This window comes from Lathamus discolor, chromosome 16 (genome assembly GCF_037157495.1).
Source record: "Lathamus discolor isolate bLatDis1 chromosome 16, bLatDis1.hap1, whole genome shotgun sequence".
NCBI lineage: Eukaryota > Metazoa > Chordata > Aves > Psittaciformes > Psittacidae > Lathamus > Lathamus discolor.
Window position 1 is genome coordinate 8,353,654 of NC_088899.1, and position 14,515 is coordinate 8,368,168.

Consider the following 14,515-nt stretch of genomic DNA (forward strand, 5'->3'; position numbering starts at 1 on the left):
TTACAATTGCAGCACATTCAGTGATGGAGTCTCACCAGATTGAAGAGCAAATATCCTTCTGCCTTTAATAAAGTTCAGGTTTCCAAATTTCTTTTGGTGAAAAAAGAGAAAACCCAAACTCATCAAAGCTTTGCGTTGCCCCAGAATGAACAAATACACTTTAAAAGTTAAATACAGCTCAGCAATATGTATTAATGCTTAAACACAAAACCAAAGTCCTAACTAAGGCCTTTCAGGTAACAGTGTCCAGAGCACACATTTTACATAGGCTAAAGGACGAAGGCCTTCATTAGCATCACTGAGCTCCTTACAACTGTCTTTGGCAAACACTGACAACAGCCTTGCCAATAAATGGTGCTCCCTTGCTCAATAAGAGAAGATGTCACTGCAGCTTCCTGAGCTAAATCGCCTGTTACTCACAGGATGAATTCTTCAAGGTGATGGTTCAGTGCTACTTCTTCCTTAACAACATCCTAAAGATTCAGTCTTTCCTTCCCGATGGCTTTGCAGAGTTTCAGCCGCATGCCTGATTTACATCCAGCCCATCCAGATCAAGGTTGCCACAGTCCCCTCTGCTCTGAGACCCTTGAGTATTTTTTCCCCTCACTTGCTCTCTTCCACCCAAGCTTTTTGCTCCTCTGCCCAAATCCATCCTCAATTTACTGTGCTTGGCAATGTCCACTCACTTGGGAGAGAACACATTATAACTGACTGATCTTCCAATCCCACAGGCTATAGAGACTGAAAAACCAGTAAAGGGCCTAACGGGCAGTTCTTTGTATTCAAGGCAGAAGTAAAGATTCCTGGTTTATTTTCACTACTTAAGATGAGACCTATCTCGGTTATCTGAAGCAGCAATGGGTTCAATGGTCAACCTATGAGGTAGCTAAAGAAACAAACCTACCAACTGAATACGTATGAGAAGATCCTCTCCTGATCCCACTGTAACATGGCTGTCGGTAATGGGATTTGGAAAATTGCTTCCCCAAGGATATACAAAATGTCTTTCTGGGATATAAGAGCTTTCCCTTTCACCAGCATCCTCAGTTTTGAGCAGCCTTGAGGCCGCTCTTCAAAGCATTCTGAGTCCTTGTGGACAATTTAAGCTGAGAAGCAATCTAAGAGAAGCTGAGCAGCCACAGCATTGCCACATTTACTGGACAAGATTACATTTGAGTACATGTGAACACTAATTACCCCTCACAACATTCCTCAGGGTGCGTTTTATTTCTCAATTTATTTCTTCATCCACCAAGGTCAGCCTCAAAATACTCATTTGACTGCATGTGGGGAGCAGTGCATGAAGTACCACTTTCATCGGGTGGAAAAAATGAAGGAAAGGACTTACCCAAAGGCACCCACAAATGGAACAAATTCCAATTCCTGTTATTTGTATCTGTCCTGAAAATCTGCAATGCTTTTCTTACGACTGAAGGAAGATTTCCTGCAGCGTGAAAGTCAGACAGCTCTGTGGTTTAAAATAATACAAAAGGTCTGGTCACAAGCACATAAAGATGTTTTCATGTCCTGTAAACAGCCATGATCCTGCTGAGGAGCCCATAACAGGTTAAAGAGCAACTCCAATCTTCATGAGATAGAGAACTGTCTCACTTGTCTCTGTCTTGGAGTTATTCACCTTCCAGTTTAGCAGCATGTACTTACCTACTTGATGCACTTAATGATTTCAGAATGTAAATTTGGAATTTCTACTGACTTTCCAAGCTCAGGTTTAAAATATGCCCTGGAGACGTGAGAGCAGTCCACCAAAGATACTTTACAGAGAGGAAATTCTCTGGTGTTATTCATTCGCATGTTGGAAAACAACTGGGAAGAAAGAAACTACCCTGAGAGAGAAATCTCATTCTATGTTATCATCAGTGTTGAGAATAACATACCAGAGAGATGAATGGAATGTGAATGACAACACACTTATGTATGAAATACTTTGGGGTTGGGGAACATTAGAGAGAATGACAGAGGTGTAAATATGAACTCTGGAATCCCTTCAGCATTTGGGGGCCTTTATTACAGTCTCCAGGTTCGCATGCTTCTCACAGTTCTAGACTTGGATGACTCAGTAGGAAGTCCAGTGTAATCACACAAAAAAAAACCCAAAATGGTGTAGCAGAGAGAAAAAAACATGTAGTTATCCTCAGGTATAAAAGTAGGCATGGATTACACTGCATGAGTTGCCATGGGGAAGTTATTAGGTGAAATACACGTAGGCTAAAACAGCATTCTAATAATACCTTGTATTCATATACAAGGCTTTTTTTCCCCCTAAAATCTCTATCATTTTCCTACTTCTGGAAAAATAATGCTTGTCCAGATCTGAAGCTTAAGTAACAAAACTTCTTCCATCTCTCAGTAGGGCTCTGTAAGTCCAAACATCATTTCAGTTTGTCGCACAACTGCAGCTCTCTCTGGGGTCTAACACAACAGTCACTTTACATCAACAACCCTGCCTCAGTGCTCAGGACATAAATGAAAACTCCATAGTCCCACTAAAACTGCACAAACATGCTTGAGATATTGTAAGGACACAAGATTTTGCAATCCTCAGTTTGTAGAAACAAAGTGAAATTTAAAACTTATAGATGGTTTCAGATTTGGGTTTTGCCCAAAGGTACTGCCATCAGTGTCAATGTTTTTCCTCCCCTTTCTTGCTGTTGATTAACCCACGACAGGCAGCGCCAGCCCGTGCAGAGCCTGTCCTGCACTGACAACTAAGAGCTTAAGAATTACGTGGGCTACCACTGCCCTCTGTTGGTACCTGTGCAGGGGAGCTCCAGCACAGAGGAGACCCATGGTCACTGCTGGAGCTGATCTCATGGATGATGCCTCTTTTGGAACAGTAAGAAAAATTCTGGCCTTTATTGCAGTCCTGTGGTCCCGTCTATGAGTCTGTAGCAAACTCTCTGGGCAACTCCTTTTCTGCCTTTTCGTTTCACCTGGGCAATAAAAGAAGATTATCAGCCCAGCAACAGAGGTGTGCTTCTCTTAAACTAGCACCAATACTGACAGTTAATGAACAGAGGACAGTGGCTTTCTCTATACCTGGAGTGGTGAACGCAGATCACAGAATCCCAGACTGGTCTGTGTTGGAAGGGACCTCAAAGCTCACCCACTTCCAACCCCCTGCCATGGGCAGGGACACCTTCCACTAGAGCAGGGTGCTTCAAGCCCCTGTGCCCAACCTGGCCTTGAGCACTGCCAGGGATGGGGCAGCCACAGCTTCCCTGGGCACCCTGTGCCAGTGTTTCCCAGGGAAGAACTTCTTATTAATATCTAAATCTCCCCTCTGTCAGTTTAAAGCAATTCCCCTGGTCCTACCATTACATCCCCTTGTGATACATGTCTAGATGTATACGGCAAATTTCAAAACTCCCTAAAGAAAAGCATTGGAAGGGAGCGAGCAAAGAATTTCTCTCAACTGGGATACAATTCAGTGTGTAGGTGACAAGCAAAGTGCCAAACCAGTAAATGTTAACCAGCAATTGGTTATTTCTTTGTTTTTTGAAATGGAGTTTTTAATTGGTTGGTGACTTCTGTGTGTGAACAAGCACAAGTGATTTGAGTCAGTCTCACGCTGGACTGAAATCACTGCAGAGATCAGCATAACCCTGACAGAAGAGGCTGTGTGGGAGCCTTAGAATAAGGACTGTTGTGACTGGTGTCGCTAAATCCTGTCTTGCCCAAAGCAGCATGATTTTAGTGTTAACATCCAACACGCCTATTGTACGAAGAATGGTATTGAGGCCAGATGGAATCTTCTGCTTTGACAGAACACTCCCCAGTACCCATGCTGTTGAAATGTTGAATCTTTCAAGCACAGGCATCTCACATCACCCTGTAAGGGAAGGGGCTGTGTGCAACTGCACTAGACACTGAGCTGAGGAGCTATGACAGAGAACTCCACGTTCACTTCCATGCAGCAAGGCCTGAAAGGCATAATCCAGATGGTCTGGATATGCAGTTATAAGAAGAGTGAACAGCCACTACATCTACATCTCCCTGTCACATCAGGCTTCCTAATTATATTTAGGAAATAGGGACTACTAATTATAATTGGGAAATATGAGGGACTAACTTGCTTTGCTCTTTAATATTAGTGAAGCAAATAAAGGAATATGAGACAAAAGGATTTGCTGTATCCTGAGACAAAAACCTGTGACAAAAACCACCTCCTGTGTACTGAATATCTGAAAATGAGTTTGTATTTATCCATTTTATGAAAAACGGGAATGTGAAGAACAGATTCAGGAAACTTATTAACAAAAAAACAAAACAAAACAAAAAAAAACCCCAAAAAACCACAAACAAAAAAACCCACCATGCAGAGCAGAACGTTTTTCAGGGAGGTCAAAAACAAGACAACCCCACGAACACGATAAAGTTGCATGAGTCGAACGGTGATGTCAAATCACACTGGCGTTCCGACATCGCTCCTTCTCCCCTCACGGCTGACTTCCAGCCTGGACACCGCTGCCATTCACACAGGCTGAGCTGTGGCCCTCCTAACCGGCGGGTCGGGGTCCCTGCAGCACAGAAGCCACCGGGGCCGCCCCTGACCCGGCCCAGCAACCGGTGCCTCAGCGTTCCCTCAGCCGCCATTGCGGTACCGGAAGCGGAAGCCAGCCGTCGGAAGCGGGGCGGTCCCTTCCCGGAAGGAGACGGCAGCACTGCGTTAGCCCCGCCTTGCCGGGCCGCCATCTTGGCTGGGAGCCGCGGTCGCGCCGCAGTGGGTGGCGAGGGGGTGGCGGCCCTGCTCTGCCCTCGTGGCCGTCCCTTCCTCCCTCCTTCCCTCTCTCCTCTGTGCCTCCCTCCTTCCCCTGCTCCCTTGGCCACCGGCTGCAGGCGGGCGGGGCGTCCCGGCACCGGAGGGGCCTGCTGTAGCACCGAGAGGTGAGTGGGGCCTGCGCCGCTAAGCGAGCAGGGAGGCCGCGCCGGCTTGTTCCTCCCTCCGTCCTGCCCTTGCCGCCGCTGTAGCCGTGAGCTTCTTCTTGTCCTCTTGCCCCTTCGGCTCTCGTAGTCACTTCTCGCCTCCTGGGGCACGGAGCGGCCGCGCTTCCCCGCGGAAGCAGGCGCTGTCTCGCGTTGGGGGGTCGGTGCTCCTGTGCTGGCTCCCTGATCGACCCGGTGCTTGGCGGCCTGAACGCGGGCGAGGTGCTTCCTTGATCGTTTCTGGTATATCGGGCTGTCGAGATGGGGAAGTGGCTTTGTGGTCGTGGCTTCTGTAAATGCCGCCGCTTATTGTCCGCGTTAAGATACGAACGGTCTTTAAGATAGGGCTTTGCGGGGTGTTAAAATCCCAAGAACTGAGCTAAGTGCTCTGTTTTCCACTGCCTGGTGAAGGGCTCTATTGCTAGACTTAAGAACAAATACTTGTGTTATTAAAGCTACATGATTGAATCTGTGTTAAAGCACACTTCTTCAGCTAAAACCCCTTGATTTTACGATTTCAAGTGATGGTTTAAAAACGTGTGTATTTAAGGCAAAATACTGTATGTATTACATTAATACAAACAATGATTTACAGTAATTCTGACCAAAGCCAGACTAAACGCGGTAATGTTGAGGAGGGTTTGAATATTTGACCACATAAAATTGTTCCGCATGGTTTAAATGTTATTACTGTAATAAACTCTACGGGTCTATGTTCAAAGCAAAGGAATAGAAAGTGTCCCAGTCATTTAACATACTTCTTGTGCCTAGTGCTGCTCTCCTGTTGTAAGCAGTAACTTATCTCTTTGTACAAGCTGTTTGTTAAATGTCCTTTTTGTTCTTGCTTGGATTTCCATAGTAACTTGCTAAGTTTCTGAGGGGGAAAGTGAGTTAAACAGCAGTTGCTAATTGGTGTGTGTTCTGTAGGTGCATTGTAAGGGCTAATGCTTGCTTTGTTTGGTAAGCAGCATGGAATTTCCTTTCTTCACACGGAGTTGTCTCGTTTTGGATGAGGGCTTTGTTTCTCTGGAAGGGAATAATCTGGCTCAGAAATTCCCTTCTGTAAATTCAACTGACTCTTAAGCAGGGTTTAATGTAAACTCCTGCACCTCAAAGGCAGGAATGAGGTTATTGTGGCGTTTTGTTATTTATTTCAAATAATGGATGTGTAGAAACACCAAAAGAATTTAAAACATGAGCAAATGTATACAGTGGATATTAACATGGAATAGGGAAATTAATTACTCAGACTAAGCCCTTTAAAACAGTGTCATAATGATGTGTATTCAGCCTAAATACAGGACTGGTTATTAAGAGTTCAAGTGGGCTCTATAGTGCACCATATTTCCTGGTATTTACACAGTGCTGTTCTGGAAGGAGTATTTTCCTATTTTGCCAATGCCAGAGCCTCTAAGGAGTGTGTTGGTTGGTGTCCTGGTTAGGATTTTGCATGATTCTTGCCATGTAGAAGTTATGGTAATTTATATTCAAATAAGTATTCTGTAAAGTAGCTTTGGCAGATACCTGGATCTGTGTTCAATGAGGCACAGAAGCTCTGTATCTATTAAGACTGTATTCAGATTGTCTTATATATATTTCTTAACAACTAGATGAGCAACAACAGTAATAAGAGAGCACCAACAACAGCAACACAGAGACTTAAACAAGACTACCTTCGAATTAAGAAGGATCCAGTGCCTTACATCTGTGCAGAGCCCCTCCCATCTAATATCCTTGAATGGTAAGAATTAAGATGTTCTCTGTTGTAGAGAGAACAAGATTTTCCAGGTCATCAACTCTGTCTCCCTCACTCCTACAGATTGAATGGGAATCTGGGTTTTTGGGAGGTGGAGTATGAAACTTGAAGTGATACTGAACTTGATTTTACTAGGGAAATTGTTGGCTGCTTGTATGATGGCTTAATGCTGCTTAAATATCTTCTTTGTCTTAGGCACTATGTTGTACGAGGACCTGAGATGACTCCTTATGAAGGTAAAAGTTTGCTTATAGCAAACTTGTGTATGTGCTTGGTTGTGATTGACATGCCTGAGTAATTCCATATCTGTTTGAATGGGCAAAACGTAACTGCTGTAAAGAGCTCTAAAAACTCTTAGTGCGGTTTCAAAGCTGCTTGGGAGTTGTGTGATAGCTTGTGGAAGAGAGGTAGTGGTACTGCTGTCTATTAGTGGGGTTTCTGTTATCGAAGGTTCTCATAAAACCACGTTAAAGTTAAGCTGAGGACAGATAGCTTCCTATTATTAAGTAAATTCTAAAGGTCTTGGAGCAGATAACTCACTTCAGATACTATGTGACAGTGAAAAGATACTTTAACAAAGTTCCATTTTGTAACTGAATAAATGTTCTCAGTGAACTGAGACACAATCTCTTTATGAATTTCTCTGGAGAAAGTGAGGAATGTGAAAACCTTCATAATTTGTTGTAGTCACATATTTCACAATATCTTCTGGAGCCTCTCACAAAATGCTTTTTGAAATCTGATTCCTCATAGGATTATTATTTGCAGTTAGCTGTGTTTCTGGGAAATGACCCCATTTGTATTGTGTTAAATGCACTTTGGCTGATTTTCCTTAAATGTGTTATGGGCTTGACAACAGAAAGTAGTTTGTAATAATGCATGGGAGAGGATTGCTCCAAAGTAAATCAGCTGCAGATGTGGCTTACTGTTATTCTTGTGTTTGAGAGGCACAAGTTGATGACATTGATCTCTTTAGTGTGTGTGTGGGGGAAAGGAGACAAAGGGTTTTACTTGGCCAGTTTTGAGTAGCAGCTTAGGACTTCCTCTTCATGCAAAATAAATAATTCATCTCTCTATGTAATGCAGGTGGCTATTATCATGGGAAACTAATATTCCCCAGAGAATTTCCTTTTAAACCTCCTAGTATTTATATGATTACACCTAATGGAAGGTTCAAGTGTAATACAAGGTAAGGATTTTCTTCTAACACTTAAGCAATTAACACTGTCTTAGCAATATGTATAAGGTATAATAATTTTAATGGCAAAAATAAACCACACTGCCTGTCTTATCCTTTTGAAGGTTGTGTCTTTCAATCACTGATTTCCACCCGGATACATGGAATCCAGCTTGGTCAGTCTCAACGATCTTGACGGGCCTTCTTAGCTTTATGGTGGAAAAGGGCCCCACACTGGGCAGCATAGAGACATCAGAGTTCACGGTAAGCTCCAGAACCTGTGATGTGCCTTTTGTCAGCTTAGGGAATGATGGATGTGACCTAGAGGTTAAAACTACAGGCAGCAGCTGGCATTTTAGTATCCAGAAATGAATGTGTTGCCTACTGCAGACTTGCAGAACATGAACCCCGTAAGATGAAGAGATGACAACGTAACTTGTGTCTAGAAGTGTCTATTATAGTGAATAACTTTCTTTACTTGCAAGTGCTGATGATACTTGTTTCCTCTACAGAAAAGACAGCTTGCTGCCCAGAGCTTAGCATTTAATTTAAAAGATAAAGTCTTCTGTGAGCTCTTCCCTGAAGTGGTGGAGGTAAGGGAATTAATCCATGCAATAATTTGATTTCCTGTAGTTCTTCCTGCTCAACTTCTGAGAATGGGGGATAGCTTTCTAGATTATATAACTTCCCTGCATAATAGTAATACTGTAGGTGTGTTGTCCAGGTGATTGTATTGTCACTAAGTAGGTAACTGGAGGAAGTTGGAGAGACTGTCCAAATGTATGTAATGCAGTTAAGTTAGTTTAAAAGACCTGCAATGTAAAGAAGTGTACCATATCCTTTTCCTAGATTGAAGTAAGAACTTGGGCTCTGAAATCTTCTCAAAGCACCCAATAGCTTCACCACTCTCACTTCCAGCTATTCAAGTTTTCTTTCTTCTTTCTCCAGGAGATTAAACAAAAACAGAAAGCACAAGAAGAACTCAGCAACAGACCTCCATCCCTCCCTTTACCAGATGTTGTTCCTGATGGGGAAGCACACTACGGGCAGAATGGAATACCCCTTCTGAATGGGCATGTACCGTTGGCACCTGCCAATCATCCAGGTCTCCAACAGGCCAACCGTAACCATGGACTTTTAGGTGGAGCTTTGGCGAACTTGTTTGTCATAGTTGGTTTTGCAGCCTTTGCCTACACAGTCAAGTATGTACTGAGAAGCATAGCCCAAGAATGAGGATAATAAAAGAAATCCAAGACCAAATTAGTGATAGTTGCAGAATGAGTGGGACTCTTTGGGCATCTGACTCTTGACACTGGGGGAAATGGTTGTTTTACCAAGTTGCAGGTAAAACATTGGTTGGTTATGTTTGGGAAATGGAGTAGTTTTGATTAGTCAGAAAACTAAAAGAAGTTCTGTTCACAGTTCCTCTTGTCCTCGCTACTGTCTGGTAGTGGCTCACAAACAAGTCAAAGCATTATTGATGAGACACGACCATTTCTAGTGCTTTGATTTTTATAGCAGTTCTCCATCTGTTGTTTGAAAATCTGAAGCGAATGAGGCTTTTTACTTTATGGAACACTTTTTAAGACATCACAATTTATGCATATCACATTTTACTTTCCTTAGGGAAAAGGGGTTGAAATGATTCAAGTAGAGATTCCATGTGGACTTCTTAAGGGTTGGGTTCATGTGAACATTGATGCTATGGAAGATTGCTGGTTTCTTTTATAAAATAGAATGACCATAATTTCATATCTAGTCAGTAGTGATTAGATGAGTGGGACAGTAACACCATGTGTGTTAAATGTGTTGTCTAAATTGTCACAATGTCATGGAAGGTTTTATTTGGGCTACAAGAAGTGCAGTTATCTACCTTTAGGCAATTGAATTGGTCTTTCATGGGGATACCCATATCCAGTGTTGTTTTGGGTTTGTTCACTGACAGATTTCCATCTGGGAGATGTTACATTTGAAGCTGTAATACTTAGTTTTGATCACAAGGTGCCACTGGTGAAATGAATAATAAAACTGCACACACCAATGGAGAGTTGATTGTATATTCAGCAAAACTCTGGATTTCTTGGCCTTTGGTAAATGGAGTAACCCAAGCCCTTGTGAAGACTGAAAGATGAGTGAATAACAAACCAGCTTCTTCAGAGTCAGTTGAATTAATCTGAAGTGTCACTAGCTGAAGTAAACCTTTAAAGTTAGTCTCACTTGCTTACTTGAAGACTTGCATAAACTCTTAAACATCACCACCAAAAGCTCAAACCCTTCTAATTCATCTGAGATTCTAGAAGCTTTTTTGCTTTTAGGTGTAAGTTCATTACTCTTCCCCTTCAGATAACTGAAATACCAATGTTTGTTCATGAGATTATTCATGGATACTCTAAAGCTCCTAGAGTAGTTCAAAGTCTGCCTGAAATTACTTTCTAAACCAAGTTTTCTTTCCCCCCCCCGCTTAATTTTATCCAAATACTTTGTTTTATCAGAGGCAAACTTACTGTGCCTTTCATATTTGACAGTGATGCCTCATCATCTAGAGAAGAACATGCTGTTAATGTTACAACAACCTGTCAAAGGTGATGGCAGGGCAGGAGGCTCTGCATCTCACTGGCTAGTCTTATCCATTCTGAAGAGCCCAAATAAATATTACCTCATCTATCTAAGAATGTTTTCAAAGCTGTTTTGTTTTCCCTTTCAGATTTGTTCTCTCTCTGCTTCTTGGTATCCTGAATTGTAGCAAAACTGTTTTGTTAACGAATGAGGATGCAGCTTACAGCATTAATAAATGTGACCAATTCTCTGCATTAGGTAGGAATGATCAGGACTAGCAGACCAGCTCTGTACTAAAGAAATCTTAAAGCAGTTCCTACTGAGGTAAGGAAGGGAAGGAGGGGGGGAGGAACTGGAAAAGGCTGGATGATAGAATGTGTTTATAAATCTCTGATTTTTTTAGACTTTGTTATTTTACCAAATCTTATTTATAACTATTTTTTAATTTACCTCTTTTGTGCTTCATCAGCTCTTGTGGAAGGAGAAGGGCCAGGTGGATCTATCTAGAAACAATTGTGTTGTGGCAGTCTGGGGGTGTCCTGTCTTTCCTGCAGTGAGAGGGTTTTCAGGATGGCTTGTCAGGCTGGTGTATCTCCTCTCAAAGCACATGGACCTGTAGCTGGGGCTGTAGAGCCTCATAGATTTTAGTGTCATTCAGACATGCTTGTGTTCTCGCAATGCCTTTTATTACCATTGACATCGCCTACAGGCAGCAGCTTAGAATCAGTTATCTACATTTATCATCTTATGGAAGTTCTTTTGTCCACATACATGAAGACATAGGCAAGGAGACCTTGCCATGGTGCGTTTGCGTCTTCTGATGTTTTGCATTTACCTAACCAAGGTAGAAGAACCAGCAAAGTCTGGAGATGTTGAATAAGAGGCATTTTATTACGTGGCAAGAAGTTGGCCTTAAGGAAGGTGGAGCTCCTGTTCTTAGCAAGTGCCACCACTGGAAACAACAAAACTTCATTTAAACCCTGAACATGCTGCATTTATTTTGAGGATTGGTTGTATTTAAGATACAAAACTTCCAGTTGCAGTTTCTCTTCAGTACCCTGGGTTCAGAGAAGGATTTGACAGTCACTTCAGGTGCCATTGCTTGAAAGCTAGGAGTGGAGTGAATCCTTCCTGCTACATCTCCTTGCCTTTGGTAACAGAAGATTTATTCCCTTCTGTGTAGGTTTTACTCTTTGTTCTGTTTGGTTTTTACATTCATGTTACCAAAGTCATTAGATGGAGGAAACCATTCTTAGCCATGCAAAAACTATGACCGTGCCCTGAAGCAGTGCATTACTTAACGTGGTACTACACTAAAAGCTGCCCCTCGATATATGATATTGGAACAAATGTCTGGCCCTTTACTTTCATGCTGCAATTTCTGTCAGCTTGTTACGGGTGGGAGGGAGGTTTTGCAGCTTGAATCCAAAGCATCTCAGTGGTCACCTTTAACAACCTGGATTTATGGATAGTCAGAACTTTTCTCCCCCCCCGCTAAAGTTTCAAGGTCACAGGAGTTCCCTTCCTTCAAGCATGTACTGAGGAGTAGAAATGACTGCATTGTAAAGCTGTTTGTTCATAATAAACATTCATGATGAAATTTATAGTTTCTGTGGGACTGTTTTTGGGAAGGAATCACTGGGAAGCTATCATTCATATATATATATATATAGACTGTAAAACAAAAGCTACAGCAGAACTGCAACAGGGGGGCTAATGTACAAGATGATGCTTTTTTTGCTGCCTGGCAAAGATCAGATCTTACTGTTCAAGGCAGAAATAACCATGTTTTCAGCAGAAAACTCACTTCTGTGCTCACACGAAAGGGAGGCTATTGAAAACTACCTCAGAGCATTCACATTGTATTGAAAAGACTTTTCTGGGTGACAGCTGAGGATGATTTACTGGAATTTACCAAGAACCTGTTATTGTCTGTGCCCCTATTGTGTGAAACAATGTCGTTTCACACCCTGGCTCTCCAAAGAGCCTGTTGCAAGAGAAACCTGACGGTGTTTCCCCATGATGTTTTCAACGTTTCCAAACAGCTCGGTGACTCCATAGGTTTGCCACTAGGTGGCGCAGTGATCCCGCGGTCGCTGATGGCTGGGATAGGTCGGGAATGGCGGGGGAACAGGATCATGGGGTGCAGAAGGCAGCTGGAGTGGCCCTAAGCTCTTGTTCTGGCTTCCCAAAGCTGCTCTTATGTCTGCTGGTGTAATGAGGTCTATTCTAACAGCTTGCATGTGTGTATAACGTGATGAACAGCTTGAGTTTGTGTTGGGTTAGTGTTGGGAAACTTCACACCAAAACCAAAGGGATTTGTGATGGGAATACTCTAAACTTTCATCTGCCATGAAGTGGGAATGTGTGGGTCAGTGAATGACAACGTGCCTTCTACTTTACTGGCTTAAAAATCACAGTTTCTGTGTCAAGGCTTAAGAATTGTTCAGTATATCTACAATGGGCAAGTCCAGGAAAATCCTAGCTTTTGACCTTTTCCCCTTTGGATATTATCCTTAGCTTAGGTAAGGTTTATCTTGAGTAAAAGGGGAACTGCATAAGTAGAGATTGACAGATCAAATCACAAATTCGTTGCCTGACTATTCAGTTTCCTCCAGCTTTACACACACTTGCAGTGTTTGCAAACCCTGTATTTGGCTACTTGAGCACAGTTTTGATTTGTAAATGTGGCTTCTTATAATACCTTCCCTATGTCAGCTCTTTCCTCATGCAGAATTGATGGTTGTTACAGTCTTTTAACTATTCCCATTATTGCTGCAATGGTGCTGAGCTTGGAGAAGAAACTGTTTGTGTTTTCAGTCACTTTGAGATCTTGGTTTGCTGTGCTGTGAAGTGCAGCATTGGCCTATTGCTGCTTTTAGTTGTAAATGTGGATGGAATGTTGTTCCTGGATTAGCAAGACTCGGGTGCTTGGAACTGCTGCAACTTGGATGTGAGAACAGCAGCAGCAAAGTGGAGTTATCTACAGATAATACAAATGCTGAACTGAAGGTTGGAGGGGAGGTAACCACTGTGCTGGCACTCGTTTCAGCCCAACAGAGAGAAAACCATGCAGTTGGGAGTTAGATACAGCCACTGCTGCACCATCGAGTCACTTTGCCTCATGCTTGCAAATACAGTTTGGATTCATTCCCCTCAAGTGTGAGGATTTAGTCTTGGGATTTGGCTTTTGGAATGGGAGAGGAGATGTTGCAGACTGGCAGCCCATGAGAGCACTTGCCCCATTCCAGCCTTGAATGTCATTCCTTGCCATGGTGTGTGGATCTGTCAGGCTGTTTAGCTGCGATATGACAGATTGTCCTATTAATGTGTCATCAAGTGCACTTTTACAAATTCATGGCTTGTCTACAAGTAACCTGAAAAAAAGAGGCTGAAGTAGGAGAAGGCGCCAAAGAAAGTTAAATATTATTAACAAATAAAGTCTGCCACGTAGTTTTGATGGAATGTGAGCTCTTGGGGGATGGGTGATAGGCTGTTAACTATTTAGGGGCTGGGTAACCTCCCTTCTTACACTCTCTTCTCTTTCCCAAACTCTATTTCTCCCAAAGGATGCTGTAAGACAAATCCCAAACTCTGTTCTGCTTCTTCATGTTGTGCTTGGGTTGTCCATGCCTCAGTTTCCCTGAGTTTACACATACCAGAGCTGTTACTCCTGATCCAGTGAAGTCCTGACATTACAGCTTGGATTACAGCAGGTAAAGGGAGTATTAAACAAAGCAAATCTGTTGCTTGCTGGCTGCATAAAGGACTTCAAACTATGCGAGCTTCCACCTCTTATCATTCTTGGACTTTCTCATGGTCCAACCTCAGAGACATTCTTGCATCATGTTCTGTTATCTGCAGAAAGAACAGGAATGTTGTAGGTGGTGGGGAACTGACAAAGATCTGCAAAGTGCTTCAAGATCTCCCTTCTAAAATGCTTGTAGATGTGTAACCTTGGGGTTTCTGTTACATTTAATAAGCAGCCCACCCTCCTGTAAAGGAATCAGCACTCACTGAGCCAGCATCTGATGAGAGTGGGGGGAAATGTATAGGACACAGCTAAGGAGAGTGTAAAGCAG

The 14,515-nt window shown here is 42.7% G+C and overlaps 2 protein-coding genes across 6 annotated transcripts in view; one reads left to right on the plus strand and one right to left on the minus strand.

The window, feature by feature from the left end:
• The window catches only part of SCNN1D (sodium channel epithelial 1 subunit delta), a 29,503-nt gene extending 22,181 nt beyond the window's left edge, over positions 1–7,322 (minus strand). Inside the window, exons 1-3 of one of the 5 annotated variants that reach the window (XM_065696695.1) lie at positions 4,334–7,322; positions 2,774–2,951; positions 1,349–1,468 (exon numbers count right to left, since the gene is read on the minus strand). The gene's annotated coding sequence lies outside the window, so the exon portion shown is untranslated. Of the gene's footprint in view, positions 1–35; positions 53–420; positions 439–1,348; positions 1,595–2,773; positions 2,952–4,333 lie in introns of those variants that run through there. The other 4 variants (XM_065696696.1, XM_065696699.1, XM_065696704.1 and 1 more) reach the window with 4 other exon arrangements.
• UBE2J2 (ubiquitin conjugating enzyme E2 J2) lies at positions 4,677–12,037 on the plus strand. The gene is made up of 7 exons (XM_065696707.1): positions 4,677–4,905; positions 6,555–6,685; positions 6,896–6,936; positions 7,787–7,889; positions 8,003–8,141; positions 8,390–8,470; positions 8,826–12,037. The coding sequence occupies exons 2-7, from the start codon at positions 6,555–6,557 to the stop codon at positions 9,108–9,110; spliced, it is 780 nt and encodes a 259-aa protein (XP_065552779.1). The 5' UTR covers positions 4,677–4,905; the 3' UTR covers positions 9,111–12,037.
• The last annotated feature ends 2,478 nt before the right edge of the window (positions 12,038–14,515 follow it).